Source organism: Delphinapterus leucas, chromosome 10 (genome assembly GCF_059928025.1).
Source record: "Delphinapterus leucas isolate spDelLeu-1000000601 "Yukka" chromosome 10, BTC_Dleu_Yukka2, whole genome shotgun sequence".
NCBI classification, from domain to species: Eukaryota; Metazoa; Chordata; class Mammalia; order Artiodactyla; family Monodontidae; genus Delphinapterus; species Delphinapterus leucas.
In genome coordinates, this window is record NC_143138.1 from 5,752,509 (window position 1) to 5,777,262 (window position 24,754).

The 24,754-nt window shown below is 42.9% G+C and overlaps 1 protein-coding gene across 3 annotated transcripts in view; it reads right to left on the minus strand.

Moving 5' to 3' along the window:
• BLOC1S5 (biogenesis of lysosomal organelles complex 1 subunit 5) overlaps window positions 1-19,327 on the minus strand; it is a 58,868-nt gene extending 39,541 nt beyond the window's left edge. Inside the window, exons 1-2 of one of the 3 annotated variants that reach the window (XM_089918273.1) lie at window positions 19,148-19,327; window positions 14,624-14,706 (exon numbers count right to left, since the gene is read on the minus strand). In XM_089918273.1, coding sequence (XP_089774399.1) covers window positions 14,624-14,706; window positions 19,148-19,265 — 201 coding nt within the window. In that variant the 5' untranslated portion in view covers window positions 19,266-19,327. The remainder of the gene's footprint in view (window positions 1-14,623; window positions 14,707-19,147) is intronic. The other 2 variants (XM_089918274.1, XM_022586625.2) reach the window with 2 other exon arrangements.
• Between the last annotated feature and the right edge of the window lie 5,427 nt (window positions 19,328-24,754).

Consider the following 24,754-nt stretch of genomic DNA (forward strand, 5'->3'; position numbering starts at 1 on the left):
CTCCGTACAGCCCCCTACCCACAATCCTAGATTCTTTTAAAGCAATACTTCAACATCTACCTTTAAAAAACAAGGATTCCTCTTTAAAAATAAAAAATAAAAAAATAATGAAACCACAGCACCCTTCCCCTCTCCCATATCCTCCTCCCCTTGCCCCAACCCGCCCACTCACTCTCTTTCTCAACAATAATTCTTCAATACTAAATATCAACGAAGTACTCACATTACCTCAAATATCCCGAAGTTTCCTTCTATACCCCAGTTCGTTTAGACCAAAATCTAAATAAGATTCATACACTGCAACTGGTTAGTATGTTTCCTAAATCCTTTTTAATCTATAGATTTCCCTTCCATTTTTTGTCCACCTTGCAACTTATTGAAAAAAAGCGAGTCATCTGTTCTGCACAGTTTCCCACAATCTGTTTTTTAACTGAATGAATCCTAATGGTGTGATTTAAGATATCCTTTTGTCTCTTCTCTCTCCTGTAAATTAGTAGTTAGAACTAGAGGGTTGATCAGATTCACGGTTTGTTTTGTTAAATTGTTTGCAAGCATATTTCAGAGGTAGAGATTGGTTCAAGATGGCAGAGCAGAAGGACGTGTGCTCGCTCCCTCCTGCGAGAGCACCGGAATCACAACTAACAGCTGAACAGTCATCAAGAGGAAGACACTGGAACTCACCAAAAAAGATACCCCACATGCAAAGACAAAGGAGAAGCCGCAATGAGATGGTAGGAGGGGCGCAATCACAATAAAATCAAATCCCATGACCACTCGGTGGGTGACTAACAAACTGGAGAACACTTATACCACAGAAGTCCACCCAAAGGAGTGAAGGTTCTGAGACCCACGTCAGGCTTCCCAACCTGGGAGTCCGGCAACAGAAGGAGAAATTCCCAGAGAATCAGACTTTGAAGGCTAGTGGGATTTGACTGCAGTAGTTCGACAGGACTGGGGGAAACAGAGACTCCACTCTTGGAGGGCACACACAAAGTAGTGTAGCATCAGGATCCAGAAGTAGTGACCCCATAGGAAACTGAACCAAACCTACCTGCTAGTGCTGGAAGGTCTCCTGCAGAGGAGGGGTGGCTGTGGCTCACTGTGGGGACAAGCAAACTGGCAGCAGAAGTTCTCGGAAGTACTCCCCTTGGCGTGACCCCTCCCAGAATCCGCCATTAGCACCACCAAAGACCCTGGGTAGGCTCCAGTGCTGGGTCGCCTCAGGCCAAACGACCAACAGAGAGGGAACCCAGCCCCACCCATCAGCAGACAAGCGGGTTAAAGTTTTACTGAGCTCTGCCCACCAGAGCAATACCCAGCTCTACCCACCACCAGTCCCTCCCATGAGGAAGCTTGCACAAACCTCTTAGATAGCCTCATCCACCAGAGGGCAGACAGCAGAAGCAAGGAGAACTACAATTCTGCATCTTGTGGAACAAAAACCACATTCACAGAAAGATAGACAAAATGAAAAGGCAGAGGACTTTGTACCACATGAAGGAACAAGATAAACCCCAGAAAAACAACTAAATGAAGTGGAGATAGGCAACCTTCCAGAAAAAGAATTCAGAATAATGACAGTGAAGATGATCCAGGACCCTGGAAAAAGAATGGAGGCAAAGATAGAGAAGACGCAAGAAATGTTTAACAAAGACCTAGAAGAATTAAAGAACAAACAACTAGAAGAATTAAAAAACAAACAAACAGAGATGAACAATACAGTAACTGAAATGAAAAACACACTAGATGGAATCAATAGCAGAATAACTGAGGCAGAAGAACGGATAAGTGACCTGGAAGACAGAATGCTGGAATTCACTGCTGCGGAACAAAATAAAGAGAATGAAAAGAAATGAAGACAGCCTAAGAGACCTCTGGGACAATATTAAATGCACCAACATCGGCATTATATGGGTCCCAGAAGGAGAGGAGAGAGCGAAAGGACCCGAGAAAATATATGAAGAGATAACAGTCGAAACCTTGCCTAACATGAGAAAGGAAATAGCCACCCAAGTCCAGGAAACTCAGAGTCCCAGGCAATATAAACCCAAGGGGAAACACGCCAAGACACACAGTAATCAAATAGACAAAAATTAAAGACAAAGAAAAATTATTAAAAGCAACAAGGGAAAAACAACAAATAACATACAAGGGAACTCCCATATTGTTAACAGCTGATTTCTCAGCAGAAACTCTACAAGCCAGAAGGGAGTGACACAATATATTTAAAGTGATGAAAGGGAAGAACCTACAACCAAGATTACTCTACCTGGCAAGGATCTAATTCAGATTCAACGGAGAAATCAAAAGCTCTACAGACAAGCAAAAGCTAAGAGAATTCAGCACCACGTAACCAGCTCTACAACAATTGCTAAAGGAACTTCTCTAAGTGGGAGACACAAGAGAAGAAAATGACCCACAAAAAACAAACCCAAAACAAATAAGAAAATAGTAATAGGAACATACATATCAATAATTACCTTAAATATGAATGGATTAAGTGCTCCAACCAAAAGACACAGGCTTGCTGAATGGATAGAAAAACAAGACCCACCTATATACTGTCTACAATAGACCCACTTCAGACCTAGGGACACATACAGACTGAAAGTGAGGGGATGGAAAAGATATTCCATGCAAACGGAAATCAAAAGAAAGCTGTAGTAGCAATACTCGTATCAGATAAAATAGACTTTAAAATAAAGACTGTTACAAGAGACAAGGAAGGACACTATATAATGATCAAGCGATCAATCCAAGAAGAAGATAGGACAATTATAAATATATATGCACCCAACATAGGAGCACCTCAATACATAAGGTAAATGCTAACAGCTATAAAAGAGGAAATCAACAGTAACACAATAATAGAGGGACTTTAACACCTCACTTACACCAATGGACAGGTCATCCAGACAGAAAATTAATAAGGAAACCAAGCTTTAAATGACACACTAGAACAGATAGATTTAATTGATATTTATAGGACATTCCATCCAAAAATAACACATTACACTTTCTTCTCAAGTACACACAGAACATTCCCCAGGATAGATCACATCTTCGGTCACAAATCAAGCCTCAGTAAATTTAGGAGAACTGATATCATATCAAGCATCTTTTCTGACCACAATGCTATGAGATTAGAAATGAATTACAGGGAAAAAAACGTAAAAAACACAAACACATGGAGGCTAAGCAATACATTACTAAAAAATCAGGAGATCACTGAAGAAATCGAAGAGGAAATAAAAAAATACCTAGAGACAAATGACAATGAAAACACAATGATCCAAAACCTATGGGATGCAGCAAAAGCAGTTCTAAGAGGAAAGTTTATAGCTATACAAGCCTACCTCAAGAAACAAGAAAAATCTCAAATAAACAATCTAACCTGACACCTAAAGGAACTAGAGAAAGAAGAATAAACAAAACCCAAACGTAGCAGAAGGAAAGAAATCATAAAGATCAGAGCAGAAATAAATGAAATAGAAACAAAGAAAACAATAGCAAAGATCAAGAAAACTAAAAGCCGGTTCTTTGAGAAGATAAACAAAATTGATAAGCCATTAGCCAGACTCCTCAAGAAAAAGAGGGAGAGGACTCAAATCAATAAAATTAGAAATGAAAAAAGAAAAGTTACAACAGACACCGCAGAAATACAAAGCATCATAAGAGACTACTACAAGCAACTCTATGCCAATAAAATGGACAACCTGGAAAAAATGGACAAATTCTTAGAAAGGTATAACCTTCCAAGACTGAACCAGGAAGAAATAGAAAATATGAAGAGACCAATCACAAGTAATGAAATTGAAACTGTGATTAAAAATCTTCCAACAAACAAAAGTCCAGGACCAGATGGCTTCACAGGTGAATTCTATCAAACATTTAGAGAAGAGCTAATAACACCCATCCTTCTCAAACTCTTCCAAAAAATTGCAGAGGAAGGAACACTCCCAAACTCGTTCTATGAGGCCACCATCACCCTGATACCTAAACCAGACATTACAAAAAAAAAGAAAATTGAAGACCAATATCACTGATGACTATAGATGCAAAAATCCTCAACAAAATACTAGCAAACAGAATCCAACAACACATTAAAAGGATCATACACCACGATCAAGAGGGATTTATCCCAGGGATGCAAGGATCCTTCAACATATGTAAATCAATTTGATACACCATATTAACAAACTCAAGAATAAAAACCATATGATCATCTCAATAGATGCAGAAAAAGCTTTGGACAAAATTCAACACCCAGTTATGATAAAAACTCTCCAGAAAGTGGGCACAGAGGGAACCTACATCAACATAATAAAGGCCATATACGACAAACCCACAGCAAATGGAGAAAAACTAAAAGCATTTCCTCTAAGATCATGAACAAGACAAGATGTCCACTCTCACCGTTACTATTCAACATAGTTTTGGAAGTCCTACCCACGGCAATCAGAGAAGAAAAAGAAATAAAAGGAATACAAATTGGAAAAGAAGTAAAACTGTCACTGTTTGCAGATGACATGATACTATACATAGAGAATCCTAAAGATGCTACCAGAAAAATACTAGAGCTCATCAATGAATTTGGTAAAGCTGCAGGATACAAAATTAATGCACAGAAATCTCTTGCATTCCTATACACTAATGATGAAAAATCTGAAAGAGAAATTAAGGAAACACTCCCATTTACCACTGCAACAAAAAGAATAAAATACCTAGGAATAAACCTACCTAAGGAGACAAAAGACCTGTATGCAGAAAACTATAAAACACTGATGAAAAAAATTAAAGATGATACCAACAGATGGAGAGATATACCATGTTCTTGGATTGGAAGAATCAATATTGTGAAAATGACTATACTACCCAAAGCAATCTACAGATTCAATGCAACCCCTATCAAATTACTAATGGCATTTTTTACAGAACTAGAACAAAAAAATCTTAAAATTTGTATGGAGACACAAAAGACTCCAAATAGCCAAAGGAGCCTTGAGGGAAAAAAACAGAGCTGGAGGAATCAGACTACCTGACTTCAGACTATACTACAAAGCTACAGTAATCAAGACAGTATGGTACTGGCACAAAAACAGAAACACAGATCAATGGAACAAGATACAAAGTGCAGAGATAAACCCATGCACCTATGGTCAACTAATCTATGACAAAGGAGGCAAGGATATACACTGGAGAAAAGACAGTCTCTTCAATAAGTGGTGCTGGGAAAACTGGACAGCTACAGGTAAAAGAATGAAATTGAAACACTCCCTAACACCATACACAAAAATAAACTCAAAATGGATTAGGGACCTAAATGCAAGACTGGACACTATAAAACTCTTAGAGGAAAACATACGAAGAACACTCTTTGACATAAATCACAGCAAGATCTTTTTTGACCCACTTCCTAGAATAATGGAAACAAAAACAAAAATAAACAAATGGGACCTACTGAAACTTCAAAGCTTTTTGCACAGCAAAGGAAACTAAAAACAAGACGAAAAGACAACCCTCAGAATGGGAGAAAATATTTGCAAACGAATCAACAGACAAAGGATTACTCTCCAAAATATAAAACCGGCTCATGCAAGCTGTATACTAAAAAAACAAACAACCCAATGCAAAAATGGGCAGAAGACCTAAACAGACATTTCTCCAAAGAAGACATACAGATGGCCCAGAAGCACATGAAAAGCTGCTCAACATCACTAGTTATTAGAGAAATGCAAATCAAAATTACAATGAGGTATCACCTCACACCAGTTAGAATGGGCATCATCAGAAAATCTACAAACAGCAAATGCTGGAGAGGGTGTGGAGAAAAGGGAACCCTCTTGCACTGTTCATGGGAACATAAATTGATACAGCCACTATGGAGTATGGAGGTTCCTTAAAAAACTAAAAATAGAACTACCATACGACCCAGCAATCCCACTACTGGGCATATACCCTGAGAAAACCATAATTCAAAAAGACACATGCACCCCAATGCTCACTGCAGCACTATTTACAATAGCCAGGTCATGGACGCAACCTAAATGCCCAGTGACAGACAAATGGATAAAGAAGATGTGGTTATATATATACAGTGGAATATTACTCAGCCATAAAAAGGAACGAAACTGAGTCATTTGTAGAGACCTGGATGGACCTATAGTCTGTCATACAGAGTGAAGTAAGTCAGAAAGAGAAAAAACAAATATCGTTTATTAACGCTTATATGTGGAATCTAGAAAAATGGTACAGATGGACCAGTTTGCAAGGGAGAAACTGAGACACAGACGTAGAGAACAAACGTATGGACATCAAGGGGGGAAAGTGGGGAGGGGGTGTGTGTGTGGTGGTGTGATGAATTGGGAGATTGGGATTGACGTATGTACACTAATATGTATAAAATAGATAGCTAATAAGAACCTGCTGTATAAGAAAAGGAAAATAAAATTAAAAAAAAAAAAAAAGGAATACTTCAGACGTGGGCTGTGCACTTTCAACAGGATGGTGGTAACATTCCGTATTCATTTATCAGCAGGAATACTTCCATAAAGAGAAATTTCCCCTCGACAACTATTTGGTTACTCTGAGATATGCTCATATGAAAGGCAGAATAAAACATTTGATTATTTCTCTTTATTCACCAGTTTCAAAAATAATGGTTTGGTTTCCTAAAGTTGCTAAAGGTTTCTTTTTTGTATGTTTCCACGCATTCCTATGAGTCATAGGAATATCTGAAGTTTTTAACCCATTGCAGTATTTGTCCTCCCTGATGCTGAAATCATCCTATTTCCAGGGAGAGCCTATTTACCTTGGCTCTGGAACGCTTCAGTCCAAACCCCAGTGCTCCTTAGTAGCTTCTTTGCTTTCTAGTTCGACCTGATGCTCCAGGCTCTTCTTGTCCATTTCCTGACCCAGACTTGGAATCAGCAGGTCTCTAAACACCACTGGTATTTAGAGACTGAGCACTAAGGGTCAGTCATCATTTCTAGCCCTTTGAGTGGACAAGGCTAGGAAATAGGTATTTTTGTGAAAAGAAAAGAAAGAAACATCTTAAGTTCACATTCATAATCAAACTTAAATTCAGGGGACTTCCTTGGTGGCTCAGTGGTTAAGAATCCGCCTGCCAATGCAGGGGACACGGGTTCGAGCCCTGGTCTGGGAAGATCCCACATGCCTCAGAGAACTAAGCCCGTGCACAACTACTGAGCCTGCGCTCTAGAGCCCGCGAGCCACAACTACTGAGACTGCGCGCCTAGAGCCCGCGCACCGCAACGAACAGAAGCCCCTTCTCACCACACCAAGAGAAAGCCCGCGCACCACAACGAAGACCCAACACAGCCAAAAATAAATAAATAAATGATTTTAAAAAAACCCTTAAATTCGGGACTACAGGATTTTTAATTACCCTCCTGTCTTTATGTTTCTTTTTCAATTCTCAAAATACCAACAGAGTTACTCATTTGCTTTATCACCAAGTCAATGAAATAACAATACCAGTGCCAGAATTAACAAAATTACTGAAAATAATTTCAGGTTTTTTTTTTTTTTAACTTTCTGTTCTCAAGGGTATTCCACTAGAAATGTACACAGTCAAATTACTGCGTTTTAAAGTTACCTGGAAGAATTTCTCTGCGTGGCAATGCCACCTTCTAGGAAAATAGGTTTGCTTTTTTACATGTTACTTGATTTTTAGGGATTGCTCCTTAAAATTTAATTCTCTTTTAAATTATGTAAAATATTTACATGGCTCCCAAACTACATCTAAAAATATATACATTCAAAAAAGTCTAGTTCCTATCACTATCTTTTGTATCCTATTCCCTCTATCACTCTCTTTAGATAATTATTTTTATCCTGCCATTGTCTTAACTATAAGGATATACATCCACATGTATACATAGGTATGTGTATGTATACACAGATGCGTATATGAACATATATGTGTGTGTATATACACATTATGTATAAATATATTTCAACTCCTTCTTAAACAGAAACACGATATACAGACTTTTCTTATTTCACTTGGAGTCACGCTGATTAACACACACACACCCACAACGTATATCATCTTTCTCTATGTGGTCACGCGGTCTATTTGTTCTCTCTTTTGGGTATCTCAGTGTTTTAAAAAGTTGGCGTTTTTGTTCTCATGGTTATGTTTACACTAATACTTCTTACAATACCCCGGTCTCCACTCTGGCTACTGTCTGTTGGTTCCCTACTCTAAGCAAGATTAGTATTAGGTGGTCACCTCTTCTGTCTCTAGCCTTTCCCTCTCCCTCAGAATCTAATCTGCAATAGCATCCTTTCCCTCCCAGTTAATACTGATAAGGCAACAACTGAGGACAGTCTCCTTTTCATATGCCCTCCCCTCTCCTTCCGTTTTCTGATAGGCTGTCTTCACACGGCCAGAAGACAGAGCCACAGCATGTGACCTGGTTAGGCTCTCTCGCTTATAGCCATTGTTTAGCCTTAAATTACATGTTATAGTAAGTGAATTTGTACCGTCACCTCTCTAACAGCCCACTAATGACAATAATTAATTTAAACAACAAATAGGCCCATCTGGTATGTGCTTGTTTTTACGCTGATATTTTTGGCTAAGGTATACGGTTGACACCTACTACAAAAGGAAGACTATAGGGCTTCCCTGGTTGCGCTTCCCTGGTGGAGCGGTGGTTGAGAGTCCGCCTGCCAATGCAGGGGACACGGGTTCGTGCCCCAGTCCAGGAAGATCCCACATGCCGCAGAGTGGCTGGGCCTGTGAGCCATGGCCGCTGAGCCTGCGCGTCCGGAGCCCGTGCTCCGCAACGGGAGAGGCCACAACAGTGAGAGGCCCGCGTACCGCAAAAAAAAAAAAAAAAGGAAGACTATAAACCAACATCTGTTTATTTGTTATATGAATATTATTTCTGGGGTGAAAATTCTCAGAGCAAAGCACAGCACCAATGAAGCTTGGTTTCTGATGTATAACACCCCATAAAATTACATATACAGTTAATTTTTCTCAAGTTGAAATTAATAACAAGCGCTCAGGTAATGTGCTTCAAGACAGTGCCTGGCACTAAATGCTTCAAAATGTTAGCAATTGTTCATAATGTTGGTACAGTCACTGTAATATTTACATTAAAGATGTAACGACAGTATTAGAGAGGAAATGAGAGGCCGATGTAATATTTAAAATTTTCTTTCCATCACAAAATGCTCAGTCCCACAATTTTTTTTTCTCACAAGTTTTAAAACCGTTATCATACATACGTGAATCTATTACATGTACATGGGATCGACTTCTTCCTGATATTTAATACTCTGACAGCTACTCTTACAACCTAACAAAAATGAGATCAGATGTCAAATGAAACTCTTGCCTGCCCTGCCTTTTAAGAGACTTTATCTTTCTTTTTTCTTCCGGTATGCGGGCCTCTCACTGTTGTGGCCTCTCCCGTTGCGGAGCACAGGCTCCGGACGCGTAGGCTCAGCGGCCATGGCTCACGGACCCAGCCGCTCCGCGGCATGTGGGATCCTCCCGGACCGGAGCACGAACCCGTGTCCCCTGCATCAGCAGGCGGACTCTCAACCACTGCACCACCAGGGAAGCCCGGGACCTTATCTTTTTATCAGTACAACTCACATTCAGACGCAGCAGTAAGAACCCTCACACCTCCTATAACTACTGTACTTACTTTAACAAATTTTTTTGCCTCAATTTTAATCAACATTTACTTATTTTAACAAAATTTTTTGCCTCAATTTTAATCAACATTTCCTCCATTTTTTCCCTATTTCTCTAACACCTATTTTTCTTTCTCAGTTCAAGTATCAGCCCCGCTTCTGAAGATTTCCCTCCCAGCTCAGCTGGGAGTTATCTCCTCTTCTGAGATTTCAATCACTTTGTGCTTATTTTATCATAATAATTTCACCATTACAATTTGTTCTCCGCAGACTGTAAATTCCTGAAGGTAGAGACTGTTTCGTATCTATTTTTGCGTATCCGGTGTGACAGACAGCTCTGGATCCATCCCCCTCCTCTCCTCCTCTCAACACCCAAATACCACGTGGCGGTAAACCTGCGCGTAACAGACACAGCTAGCCGTCGCCCCCCTGCCGTCCTTTCTGCTGCATGAAGTGCACGCGCCATGGCTGGGCTCCCACAGCTACCCTGTGAGCGTAAGCCTGGGGTGAGGGCACCACGGCAGTGAGGAAGAAGGAAAAGCTGGAGGAAGAGCTGATGGCCTAGGGCTGCCACACCTGCCCCAGGCTCTGGCTGCCGTGAGAGGAAAGTAAGCACTTAGGAAAGCCACTCTCCTCAGGTGTCTGTCACTAGTGACCAAACACCTTCCTTATGATACACCAAGGTATTCAGGAACAAGTCAATAAAGCAGTCAGAGACTGAAGTTTGCTGAAGATGAGTTCGTGCAGGACTGCACGGCCCCTAAGCATTTCATAAACGCTGACCTGCACGGCCTCCCCTCTGTCCCACAGGAGAGAGGCCCCAGCGTCTCTGCAGCTGGAAAGATAACAGTGCAGAAGATCATGTCTTTACTCGCTGACACAACCAGACAGGCTCACTGGAGGGGCCCTGCCGGGATCTCTGTTCATAGTATTTACTGGAATCGGGGGGAATAAAAGAGCTGTGTGCAGTTGGGAGCAGGACAGTCAACTGTCCTGAAATACTAACAATCACAAAAAGAGAGCTTAAAGTATTATAATAGAAGGTCGATAATTTAAGTAATGCTGCCACCGTGTGGCACTTATTCCCTTCTTTTAGAAAGAAAATTTTATAAAGAAAAGGATTATCGTTGCCGTCTGCGTTAACTTTTAAAAATATATAAACTATAAACGAGTTTCCTTTTAAATGCTAGCCAGTTTTTCTTCAAGTGAACCACATTTAAGTGACCTAGAGAAGACAAAACTTAAGGACCTACTGTGTGGCACATGGAACCATATACAATATCATGTAATAACCTGTAATGGAAAAGAATCTAAAAAAGAATATACATATATATGTATGAGTATGCGTGTATATATATATATATATATATATGTATAACTGAATCACTCTGCTGTACACCTGAAACATTGTAAATCAACTGTACTTCAATTTTTTAAAAAAAGACGAAACTTGTAGGAAGCCCTGACAGCTCTGCCTCCCCGTTCCTCCGGTCCAGCCGTGTGACGCTGGGGAAAGACCACTTTTATTAAATAGAGGATGTTTTTATTTGGGCCAAGATAGAAAAGAATGGTAAGTAATGCACATATCTATTCAAATCTAAATCTCTAAAATGCTTTCAGCTTTTCTCTCATAATTTGAGGGGAAAGGTTAGTGTGTAACAGACAGAAAAGGTAGCCGAGCCTGACATACAGGAAAGCTTCCAGGAGACACTAAAAAAGACGGACTGGGGAGGTGACTGCGTGAAAGGATGGCATCAAGTACTTTTCAAGAAGAGGAGTCATGTGACCAATTAGCTGGAGAGAGCGCAAATGCAGCTGACGAAATATTTTTCAGCCCTTCAGAGACCATTCTTCAGTGACTACACGAGCCTGCCCTGCTGCATAAAGGCTGGGCCCGTCTGTCTTACTCAGGGATACAGCACTGGTTCCTGACATGAGGTCTCACACAAAATAAGTGCTGAAGACATTTTGTTTCACTTTCTATAATAAGCTTACATCTGTCATTCCCAGTGTGAAAATTTTACTCTTTAGTAAACATTTTCCTGAGATGTCTATGCCATTTGCTTAGCAAATCGCTGTTTTCCCTAAAGATATTAAAAACTGAACCAAAACTCAAAGTATTGCAAATTCTGAATACAATTTTAATTTGATTTTACTTGCTCCCATCTTTCTCTTAATAATAACAGTTACCAACACCTGCCTAACATCGACATACCACGGAATTTAAAAAATGATACATTACTTAATCCTCACAAAAACTCTGCAGTATGTATTATTGTTCCCGTTTTAAAAAAGAGGAAACTAGGCCTTAATAAAGCAAATAATCACAGCTAGGAAGAGGGATACCAGGATTTGAGCCCAGATACGTCACACGTCCAGCTCCAAGGCCCATGTTCTTTTATGCTTCAGCACAGCCCTGTCTCCAAAGAGACCCTGGAGAGCTGAACAACGCGGAACCCAGGTAACTGCTCTCCTCTCAAGCACACGCCCCTCTTCGCTCGGCCCCAGTTAACAGAGGTGTTGGCTTCAAAAGGGAGTGAGCTCTTCAATGTAACATATTCCGCAGCATAAATGAAATAACACTTCTTTCATCATCCATTCAAGACTCAGTCTTGCTTGTACAGCCCTTTCACAGGAACCACCTACATTATCTAATGAGCACTCAGCCACTAATCAGCTGTGTGACCTTCCACACATTTCTTTCCATCTCTGGGCTCAGTGAAGGGGGGGTGGGTGGGTGGGGTTAGATTAGAGAAGCCATCTCAATTCCAAAATTCTATGCTTCTTTTAATATAAAGTAGGCCTTTAGAGATACATTTACAAACTTTTTAAAAATAAAAGCTATTTAGCATTTCAAATTAACCAGACTGGCAAAAAAAAAAAAAAAGATGACTTATGAAAGGATGTTGGAAAAGCCAGGTCTTAGGCCAAGCTCTGTTAATTGTGCTTTTGAATCATATTAAGTACCTACCCTACAATGCACAAGACATTCTTTCAGGCACTTCGAACACAACAGAGCATAAGAAAGGTAAGTGTCTCTATTCTAGGAAGGACAACGGGCAATAACTAAGCAAAAAGTAAGGAAAATATAGGTAGTAATAAGAGCTCATGGAAGGCAGAATTCAAGATGGTCCCTGAGAGCACCACGCCTAGGATATACACACCTCTCAGTTATTCAGTCAAACCCTAACTGAGGTGCTGCTGTATAGATATTCTGCAGGTTTACTTAAAGCCCCAAATCAGCTGACTTTAAGAAAAGGAGATTATCCCTAGAGGGCCTGACTCCATCAGGTGAGTCCTTAACAGGGATGGGACTCTTCTCGGTAAGAGAGGTTTAAAGCATGAAAGGCAGACTTCACTTATGTCTTTGAAGAAGGAAGGGGCCGTGTGGCAGGGAATATGGGTGGCCTCTAGGAGCTGAGAGCGGCCTCGGCCGACAGCAAGCAAGGAAATGGGAACTTCGTCTACCTGGGCAAGGAACTGAGTCCTGCCAAAATCCTGTAAGTCAGAAAGAGGACCCTGAACACCAAATAAGAATGGAGCCTGGACAGCTCCTTGATTTTAACCTTGTCAGACCGTGAGCAGAGTACCCACCGTGCTGTGCCCAGACTTTATTCCCACTAGTTTGTTCTCACTATTCAATTGTTAATAATCTTTACATAGCATGATGAGGGAATAGTCTATGGTTAATTTTCTGTCTGGGGGATACTTATTCTTACTCTACAACAGCAATAGTAATGATGACAAAGATAACTAACAGTTATTCCTAGGTACCAGAAAATATTCTAAGATACACACACCTTTAATCTTCACAATAACTCCATGAAGCAGATATTACGCAGATTTTGAGTCTCTTGAACCCAGAAATGGTGTCTAATGCTGCAGCTCTGTTTCTCTTTTGAGTGCTCTGTACCACAGGCTTTCTGTACTTTTAAAGGGTCTATGGAAAGGTTCTCTCCTTTTAGCAGGTTTAGACTTCCTGCTTGGTTGGAGTCTCATTTGAAAATAAAACCCCAGGAATTCTCTGACGGTCCAATGGTTAGGACTTGGTGCTCTCCCTGCCAGGGGGTTCAATCACGGGTCGGGGAACTAAGATCCTGCAAGCCGCGAGGCCAAAAAAGAAAAGAAAAAGAAAACCCCGACTTCCACAAAATCACAAAACTGCTTGTGTAACATCATTTACCACCTACCCAACAGTAGCTTGGGATGTTACTATTCAACGCACAGTGAACCAATTATACATGTGCAAAATCACAGTCAAACGAAACAGAATGGCAGGCTAGTGCATCAGGACTGTGGGGACATAGCACACAAGGTGGGGTGGGAGACGGTAAAGGTAGAAAGATAGGAGCCGGGTCATAGAAGGATGCCGGGCTTTGTCCTGTAGACAGAAAATGATATCAAAGGTTTTTAAAAGTTAATGTCAGAGCGCTCTGGCAGCAGGATGAAGACTGGATTTGACTGGGTTGATAAAGCAGGCATACCAATCAGAATGGACAGAGGTTTGTTAGGTAGCATTTGGAAGCCTTGATCATTGAATGTAACCTAAAGGGGAGGGAATAGCCAAGGGCGATTCTGTTTTAACTTGAGTGCTTTCGGTAGATGCTGTTGCCCCAAATGAGAAAAAAATATATAGAAAATCGGTCTGCAAAACTGACCCATTCATCTGTAAAATCATTTTTTTCATTATATCTCATTTTATACCTGAAAACCTGAGCTCAACAGACAGTAAACACCCCAGAGCAGGCACCAGAACTGGAGCCCAAGGCACCTGCTGCCTACTCTCGTGCTCCCTCCATTCATGTCAATGCCTCTGAATGCTTTGTATATTTTATGAACACATGAACAGAAATCATAGATTTTAAAACTAGGGAATTTCCCTTCCATATATTAACACACTAACAATTAGGGCAGTCTTTTTACAAAATAGGTTTCAAATACTCACTTCAAATTCTTTCACAAAATAACGGGTTTCACCTTGGATAACTGGTCTGTGATCTAACAGCCTTGAATGAATTTCTCCGAGATCTGTAAAGACAAAATGAAATTCACAGTCAATCCACGCTAAGTGGCACGATCTCTAGCTTGTTTTACTCTTCCTGTTCCCATAAACGTATGAAGGTTAAAATCCAGTTCGGACTATGGATTATCCAGTCAGTAAATTGGTAAAGTGCTTCTGAGAGCAATTTGGCAATATCTAATAAAGTTGAAGACGTATACCTAGCAATTTCATGCCCGAGTATGTGCCCTAGAAAAACTCTTAAACAAAGGAAAGAGAAATGCATAATGTTTACTACAGCATGAATATAATGCCAAAGAAAAAGGGGGAACGACCTAACATACTCACAGGTGGGTACTGCAAATCAGTGAGTGAAAATGAACACAGGGGGTTACGTTTATTAACAAGGATAAATCCCATAAATAAAATGTTAAGCAAAAAAGCAACTTTCAGAAGGATAAAGCCATTTATATAAACCTTCAAAATATGCAAAATCACTTCCTGTTGGGACATACACAGAAGCCATAAAGCTATAAAGAAATGCACAAGAATGATAAACACCAAATTCAAGACACCGGTTACCTTAGAGGAGGGAGGGCCGTGCACTGAGAGCAAAGGGCACGATGGGGCTCTTCATGTGTGTTTATTAATATGGGTGGTGAGTGTTCATTGTAAGTCACTATAAGTCACAATTAAGGAAAAAAGTTCTGAATTTTAACTGTTTTTGGTGAGTCATCCCGGGGTATATTCTGCTCTCATACCACATACCATATTGTCCTGAAATTTCCTCTCTACTCCAGTGAGTATCTCAGAGACCAAATTGTTTGTATCATCCACAGAGGGTTAACATACATTTTTCTATATGACTCAGAAGCCATTACACTGATCTTGGGATATCTGCATCTGTGGCCTGATATAATGGGAATTTACTTAGTCTTTGGAGGATTCAATTCTGTTCAGAAGTGGATAATCACCACTTCTGAAACCCTGACTGCGCTCCAGAACTTAAGATGTGGAGATGAGGGGAAAAAAGATTCTGAAACACACACGACCACAGAAATTAAGCTGGTTTTGTAATAACATTATAACAACAAAACAAACACATTATAATAATTCAGAGTTGCAGGTATCCCAAGGATTACAAACAAATTCTCTCAGTTTAATAATGTAAAGGTAAGCCACATATTTCCACATAAACTCAATCCTAGCCCTGCTACAGGCAAAGCACTCTTTTGTTGTTTGTTAACAAGACAAAAGATATAATCCTTTGTTCTCCAAAGTGCATACTCTAACGTGGGAGTTAGACAATCTCTTCACACAAAAGACAGAAATAAGCACTTCAACAGGCTATGAGACAAGAAAAAACACAGTAAACTGCAGATCTCTCATTATCTAATGAAGTTCTGGCCCTGAATTTGCAGACCTTTAATGTAGTATGTGGATCTCTTTGCCCATCATAAGAAACAATTTACTGCAGAGTCAATTTTTCTGGTAACACCCACATCGTCACCATTGTCACCTCACTGCTTCTCAAATCCATCCCTTCTGTTCCATCCTTGCTTGTCTTGGACTGTTTCAACAGAGTGAGTCACACCCCTCTTCAACCCACTCCATGTACAGTCAATTCTGCTTCTCTGCAGGACAGCAGGCCCTTTGTATTCTCTGATTCTGCAGTTACAAATTCACTTTATAAAGCAGGCAAGTTCACAAATGGGCATCCTGCAAGATGAGGATCCACTGCACCTGCCTGAGTGCTCTATTTAAAACACAGATCTAACCACATGACTCTTGTACTTATTGTTGTTCCATAACAATATGGAACATTCAACAAGAAGTCCATAACAATATGGAACATTCAACAAGAAGTCCAATCTCCTTAAAAGGCAAGAATTCTTCTTCGGTCTGATTCCCACGTGTAGTTTCCCAAACATGCCATGCTGACTCAGGCCTCCACACCTTTGCTCACGGTCTTCCAAACTAAGTCCAAAATATCCTTGCCCTCTTTTCTCAACTACTAACCCTTTATTCTTCAAGACTCAGGTCAGACACTCCATGCCCCAGGAAGCTCCCTGTCTCCTAACAGCCAACCACAGCCCAGAAAACCTCAAAGACCTGGGGCCTAAGTATTGCAATCATTTATTTATGTATTTCCCTTTCCCTAGACCCTGGCAATAAAACTCGACACATATATTTTCACAATCGATAGTCTTCAATGAGTAAGATGAACTAAAAACAGATTTTCATAATGAAAACAGTAAATGGTTCCACAAAAAAACCCAAGGAGGTTCTAGACATATTTTCAATTATAACTCAATTTTGAATTAACCTGAAAAACTTCCTTTGACTTACCTTCTTTTAAAGAAAGTACTACATCTGAAACTAATATATTGTAAATCAACCGTATTTCAATTAAAACAAAAGTACTACATCAAAATCACAAACTTCTGTGCATCAAAGGACAAAATCAACAGAGTGAAAAGGCAACCCATGGAATGGGAGAAAATATATGCAAATCATGGCTGTAAAGTGGCTAATATCCAGAATAGAAAAAGACCTCCTATAATTCAACAACAACAAAACGCACTACCTGATTAAAAAATGGGCAAAGGACCTGAACAGACATTCCTCCAAATAAGATTTACAAACGTCTAGTAGGCACATAAAAAGATGTTCAACATCATTAACCTTAGGGAAATGCAAATCAAAACTACAAGTTACTGGGACTTCCCTGGTGGTCCAGTGGGTAAGACACCGAGCTCCCAGGGCAGGGGGCCCGGGTTCGATGCCTGGTCAGGGAACTAGATCCCATGTGCCGCAACTAAGACCTAGCGCAGCCAAAATAAATATTAAAAAACAAAAACAAAACTACAAGATACTACCTCACACCCATTAGAAAGGCCACTACCAAAGAAACAGAAAATAACAAGTATTGTTTAGCTTGTGGAGAAACGGGAACACTTGTGAACTGTTGGTGAGAATGTAAAACGGTTCAGCCACTATGGAAAACAGTAGAGTGGCTGCTCACAAAGTTACAAACAGATTTATCATTTGATGCAGCAATTCAGCTGTGGGTATGTATCCAACACAACTGAAAGCAAGAACTTGATATTTGTACATCCATGCTCACAGGGCCAAAAATGGGAAGTAAACCAAGAGTCCATCCATGGGTGAATGTACACCCAAAATGTGGGGGGGTGTGTGTGTGTGTGTGTGTATACAATGAAATATTTGAATCATATTCAGCTTTAAAAAGGAAGGAAATTCTGACACACACACGATTTTACTTACATGAAGTACCTAAAGTAGCCACATTCAGAAACAGAAAGCAAAATGGTGGCTGCCAGGGGCTGGGGCGGGGGAAAGGGGAGACTGGGGAGTCCGTGTTCAATGGGTACACAGCTTCAGTTTGGGAAGATGAAATAGTTATGGAGCTGGATGGTGGTGACGGTTTCACAACAACGTGAAACGTACCAATGCCACTGAATTGTACGCTAAAATATATTTAAGGGAAACTTTATATTCCATGTATTTTACCGTAATTTAAAAAAAATTTAAGTAATAGTTCACTAAGATTGCACATGTAAACAATTATAATTAAGGCCTAACACCCATGCACTACGCCCACACTACTAACTAGATTTGAGACACCCTGAATTCTACACAAACCTGACAGATACGGTTAAAATGCAATAGGCATGAACACGAGGATGCCATTCCCTGGGCAGCGCTGAGGGGCGCCGGAATCCTACAAGGGCTTCAACACTACAAGACAGTAGGGCTGCCGGCAGAAGCGAGGGGTTAAGAGAGAACGGAGATGAGGCGGTGCGGTATTTAACTGGCAAAGATCTTCCTGCACGAAACAGCTGTTGAGAGCTTGGAGAATCAAAGCGATTCAGGTTCTGTGAGAATCCGGGCTGTAGCTAGGTTGTAACCTTCTCCCAGCTCAAAGCAGACGGGACGAGTGGACATCGGTACACGTGTTGGGGGCCTTTCATGTTTTAAGGTGCCTTCATGTTCTCTCGTTTCCACCCTGCACGACCCAGGAGCACACAGGGTCAGAGCGAACGACCTAGGCACACACCTCCTAAGCGGCCTGCCTGGGTGCGCGGGCTCTTCCCGACTCCCAAGCTCAGGGCATCACACGTGGGTCGCGAGCCCGCGTCCACGGCAGCTCCACGCAGGGTCCCGGGCTGGGGGAGGGGAGAGGGCAGCCCGACGGCTCTCGGCTGCGGCTTCTACGAGGAAGCAGGAGAGGCTAGGGCGGTTTGCTGTTACTGGGAGGCACCTGGCGCGGGGAAACAGGCGCCAATGCGCAGACCCCTCCCCCACCCACCCACCTACCGCCCCACCGCAAACGCCAGGCCGCCCGGGAGCCGGGGGTCGACCTGGGGCTCGGCCCCGGGTCAGAGGACGCCGCCGGAGGTGGGGCTGCGCTGGGACCACCGGGCCGAGAACTCTAGTACTCCGTACCCTTGATAATAAGGTGGGCTGGCGACCCCGCGGTCCCCAGCGAGTCCTTCTTCTTGCCGCCGCCGCCGCCCGAGGCGGCCTCACAAACCACGGGGGTCTCCGTCCCTCCGCCGCTCATCCCGGCCAGCTCCGCCCACCCGCGGCCGCGCTGCGCCTGCGCAAACCTACACAGTCAGCTTTCCCCGCGCGGGGTTTAGGCGTCATCAAAGGGCATCGGGGAAGCTGAGTCTACCCAGCGGCCGGTTCCTATAAAGCCACTATGGTGTGGCCAGGGATGTGAGCTTGAAGAAGCCGGTGCCGCCATGCTGGGTTAGGGCAGATGCTGCCGGAATAGGAAGGTGTCTGAAAGTTAGAGCTAAATTTATTCCTCCCTAAACCTGCTGGAATTTATCGTGGTTTAGAGAGGTTGGCGGAGAGGGGATCTAGTCATAGATGAATATGAATAATAGTGGTGTAAATACATTATCTATATTATTACCTGCCACCAGTATTTAATGGAGGTTGTTGACGTGCGTGCTTTGCCACATTTGCTCATCATGGCAACTGCGGGAAACAGTTTTGTCATTTCTTTCTAACAAAAGAAGAAACAGGATTAGAGATTAAGTAATTTTCCCAAATCACTTCTCAGACTCATTCATGCCCATGTAAAGAGCAAAAACGTCTGTTCTTGGCATTTGTATTTACAAAATCTCAACCAGTTGTTATAGGGGCTAAGATAAAATAAATGCATCTCATTATGGAAGGGACCATAATTTGCTAGGCTGCTTTGATTCGTAGCCCTGAAGAGACAAATCTGGTGCTAACAGATTTGCATCTAGTGCTACTGTTTGGTAAACTCCTTAGAATTGATCTTGTATTCTCAACAAGCTGTCATTCCCTTCCTGGCACAGGCCTTCCCCCATAGCCTCTCCTTTAGCTCCTCTCTGAAGTACCTAGATAATAGTAATTGATGCAATTTTCCTGAGGTGTTTCGAAGATGTGAACCCACCCCCACCAAATGGAAGATGTTAACTACTTGATGACTATGAGCATGTAGCCCCAGGCCTCCCGGAGCCTAAGGACTGATAAAGTTAACCCCTGTGACACCACCCTGTTCCTTCATCATCAGCCAATCAGAGTATTGTGCATGATCTGATCGCGTAGCCTGCAGACCCCTCCCCCCACCTTGCACTTGGCCTTTAAAAATGCTTTGCCGAAACCCTTCAGAGTGCAGGAGGCTTTTTAGGACATGAGCCACCTTGTCTCCTTGCATGGCCTTGCAATAAACCTTTCTCTGCTCCAAACGCCGACGTTTCGTCGGGCACATGAACTTGCGTTAATATTTGTGCCTGTTCAAACGACAGACGGTGCAACTTTTCAGTGACTCCTTCATCTCCTGTGTTCACCCAGCGGTTCTTTCTAAGAATCATCTCTTAATCACTCCCTTCTCCCTCCTCTCTTCCTGCACTGTCCTTACCCTCAAGGGTCTCAAGTCACCAACATTTACAGTCTAGGGCCTTGTATATGATAGGATGGAGTTAAGTGCAGCACATGTGTGGGACGCCTGGGGGCAGGAGGTGGCCAGGAACGACTTCCCAGAGGAGGTGTATTTTGTCTTCAGAACTGAAATGTTGTGTAAGTCATGCAGGGTGCGGTGAAGATGGAACTTGGGGTTTTCCAGCACAGGAATAACAAAGAGGCATAAAATAGATGAATTCATAAATAGAATGTGAACTTGGTTAATTGTATGTTATTGGGTCCGGCTTCTAACCTTTTATTTCCCTCGCTTTGGCATTAACCTCTAGAAAACGTAGTTATTTTTAAAGCCCCTCCTTATCCTCCCCACTTCTAGGCACTTTTCGTATTCAAGTTTTCTTCTGCATCTGCCAGACTAAATCTTCTCTAAGCTTGGCTTCTTAGTTTCTTTGAACTACTGAAAAACCTGGGAAGACTTGATACTGAGCAGGACACTGTGGGGCTCCTGGGCACAAAATTCTGTGTCCCTCATTACTCGATTACAGAAAATAGGCTTCCTTCAGCCTCCATGACCTTCCCAGAGTTCCAACTAGCAGGTTCAAACAGTTGCTAATTAGGGAAGGGCGGGGATGCGGAGACAAGGGAGGAACAGTGAAAAGAAACAGTAGCGTCAGAAGTTCATTAATGGTCCAGTGGATAGGACTCAGTGCTTTCACTTCAGTGGCCTGGGGTTCAATCCCAGGTTCCCCTGGTCTGGGAACTAAGATCCTGCAAGCCACGCAGTGTGGCCAAAAAAAAAAAAAAAAAAAAAATAGTGCATCCTTGGGGCAGGGATACATAATATCTTTTCAGATACTGAAACCCCTACCAGGTGGAAGAAATTAACCATAATAAGCACGGTGACCCCAGACCGGTTAGAACCAGAAGGTTGACAATGCTGACTCCCACTTACTTCCCCACCAACCAATCAGAAGAATGTCCACGAGCTGATCACGCCCTCTTTGAATCATTACTATAAAACTTCTCACTATCCCCTCTAGATTGGGATACACAGTTTTGAAAGCAGGGGTCTGCTGTGGCCTCCTTTGCGTGGCGCCTCCTTTGCGTGGCAAAGCAATAAAGCTATTCTCTTCTACTTCACCCAAAACTCTGTCTCCAAGATTTAATTTGGTGTCGGGGTACAGAAGCCAGATTTGGCTTCAGGCTCCCTCTAGTACAGTGAGATTGATAGTTCTCCCACATTAACATGGCTGTTAAAAGTTGCAGATTCTGGGTTCTGCCTCCCCAGATTCTGTTTCAGTAGCTCTGGGGTACATGCTACCTCCCCGTACCCAATTGCGAGTTGATTATGATATAAGAATTCTGTAAGGAACGGCACCAAAAACGGAGGAGAGCTTAAACAAGCTTTATTTGGGAACGCTCCAGGGCGAGGTTCACTGGTCCGAGAGAAAGGGGCCAGAGAAGTCGCGCCCGGGTGCGGGCGCTAACAAAATGTATAGGGGTGGATGCAGGGGAGGTCTTGCTGTGTGAAGCAGCCCTTTCTTGGTAATCTCCCGGGTGTTGTGGCAATGTCAGGTGTCGATTGCATCAGCCTCAGAGCCGTTGGTTCCGCCCCTCGGGGAGCGGGAAGACTGGGGCCGAGTGGTGTGGCAATGTCAGGTGTCGGTTGCATCAGTCACTTTGGCGGGGGTTCCTTCTGGCTCCCTGGGCCCTTCCCCGGACCTGCCGGCCTTACAAATTCCAGGTTTAGTAGTTAAGACTTTGGAATCAGACAGAACTGGGTTCAAATTCTGACTGTGCCACTTGCCTGATGTTCCCTTTCTACAGAATAGCAATAAGATATCCATATTATAAAGTTGTGATGATTAAAGAAGTTAATACCTGTAAAGTACTTAGAACAGTGCTTGGCACAGCAAATGCTCAATAAATACTATTTCAATAACCTTTATCTCCTTTTAAAGCCCTGTATAATCTCTTTCTCCCAATTCACCTTTATTTGCCACCACTATAATGTCTTGCACGTGTTTGGCGCTTTACAATTTATAAAATGTCATCACACATAACATACCACCTTCTCATTATTCTAGTTAGGATAAATATTAAAATACCCATTTTCAGATACAGAAGCTAAGGATCAGAGAATGTGGGAGAGTCTCTAAGATGGCTGCGATGTTTCCTCCCTTCCTGCCCATCAAGAGACGGAGTTTGTTTCCCCTCCCCTCCCCTGGAGTCTGAACTGACCTTGTGACTTGCTTTGATGGGTAGAACATGGTGGGCCTTAAGTCACCTGGCAGCTTCTGCTTTTGCTCCTGTCAGGAAGTCTAGGCTGTCCTGCTGGGGAGAGGCCGTGCTGTGGAGAAGCACGGGAAGATGAGACATCCCCTGTAGAGAGAGGCTTTATAGGTGAGAACGGAGGCCCCCTAGCAGCCAAGTGTGAGGGAGGCCTTCTTGGGTCTTTCAGCCCAGCCATCAGCCAGCTGAATGCAGTCCCATGAACTGCAGTGGAGTGGATACCACCACATGAAGCCAGAAAACTGCTTAATCAACCCACAGTGTTATGGAAACAGGAGGGAAGGGGGCAGGGCACAACCTCTAAAAGAATGACATAGGGCTTCCCTGGTGGCGCAGTGGTTGAGAGTCCACCTGCCGATGCAGGGGACATGGGTTCCTGCCTCGGTCTGGGAAGATCCCATATGCCGCGGAGCGGCTGGGCCCGTGAGCCATGGCCGCTGAGCCTGCGTGTCCGGAGCCTGTGCTCCGCAACGGGAGAGGCCACAACAGTGAGAGGACCGCGTACTGCAAAAAGAAAAAAAAAAAAGAATGACATAGCCACTGAGGATATGACAAAAACTGGCTAGAAACCATTAGGTCAAAGACGGCGGAAGATTCGACTTCCAGGGGACCTTGAGTCTCATTATACGCTCATTGTAATACATCAGGTAAATGACACACGCGCCAGCGCCATGACAGTTCTGAGGCTGACTATAAAAGGCCAAAAAGTGGGCGGTGGCCCAAGTCCTGGAAATCCCCGCCCCTTCCCCAAAATAGTTGGAATAATCCTCCCACTCATTAGCCTATGAAATTAGCCAGCCCATAAAAACTAACCACCCCATATTTTGGGGCCTCTCGCCTTCTGAGATGCCCCACACTGTCTGTGAAATGTGTTTCTCCCAGGGCCACTCCAGCCGTTTGAGACAGCCCGCATTCTACGGAATGTGTATCTCCGTAAACAAATTCATTTCTTACCTATCACTTTGTCTCTCACTGAATTCTTTCTATGCTGAGACATAAAGAACCTGAGCTTCATTAAGTCCTGAGACCAGGTGTGTGATTTCAATTAAAAGACAGTGGGTTCCACGTCCCAATCTGAATTGTGCAGTTTCACTGTGAGAAATAATAAATTTTTGTTGTTTTAATCCACTAAGGTAGGTGTGTGTGTGTAAATTATGCCCACCTCTTATAGAAAGGATTTCACATGGCTTACAATGATCTGTAAATGTACTCCCACAACATGGTACCATAGTTATCAAATAGCAGAACCATGGTCAGAGCCCTGGTCTATGGACTTCAAGGCTGGTGCATTCTAAAACAGCAGAGCTCCATCAGCTGGGGGTGGGGTGGGGTGGCGATGTGGTCTCTCCACTGTGTCATGACTGTGCCAGACATTATTTCTGCCTCTTTTTTTTTTTTGCGGTACGCGGGGCTCTCACCGTTGTGGCCTCTCCCGTTGCGGAGCACAGGCTCCGGACGCGCAGGCTCAGCGGCCATGGCTCACGGGTCCAGCCGCTCCACGGCATGTGGGATCTTCCCGGACCGGGGCACGAACCCTTGTCCCCTGCATCGGCAGGCGGACTTTCAATCACTGCGCCACCAGGGAAGCCCTGCCTCTTTGTTTTTAGACACCCCCTTCCTGGAATGTTTTCCTTGCCCCTTCTGCCTGTTCAATGAATTGAATCTACTTTATTTTTGTTGTATAATAAAGAACTTGGCTGATCCGTATCCCTGGTTCCTGGAAGACAACCTCTAAGTCCTTGGAATTTCCCAAGTGAGGGGAGTGGGTTTGTTATTCTTGGTGGGCCGGAGGTTATGCTAAAGCGCTCACTCACGTGGGTCCCTGGATGGTTCCAGGATGGGGGCTGGCCATGCATGAAA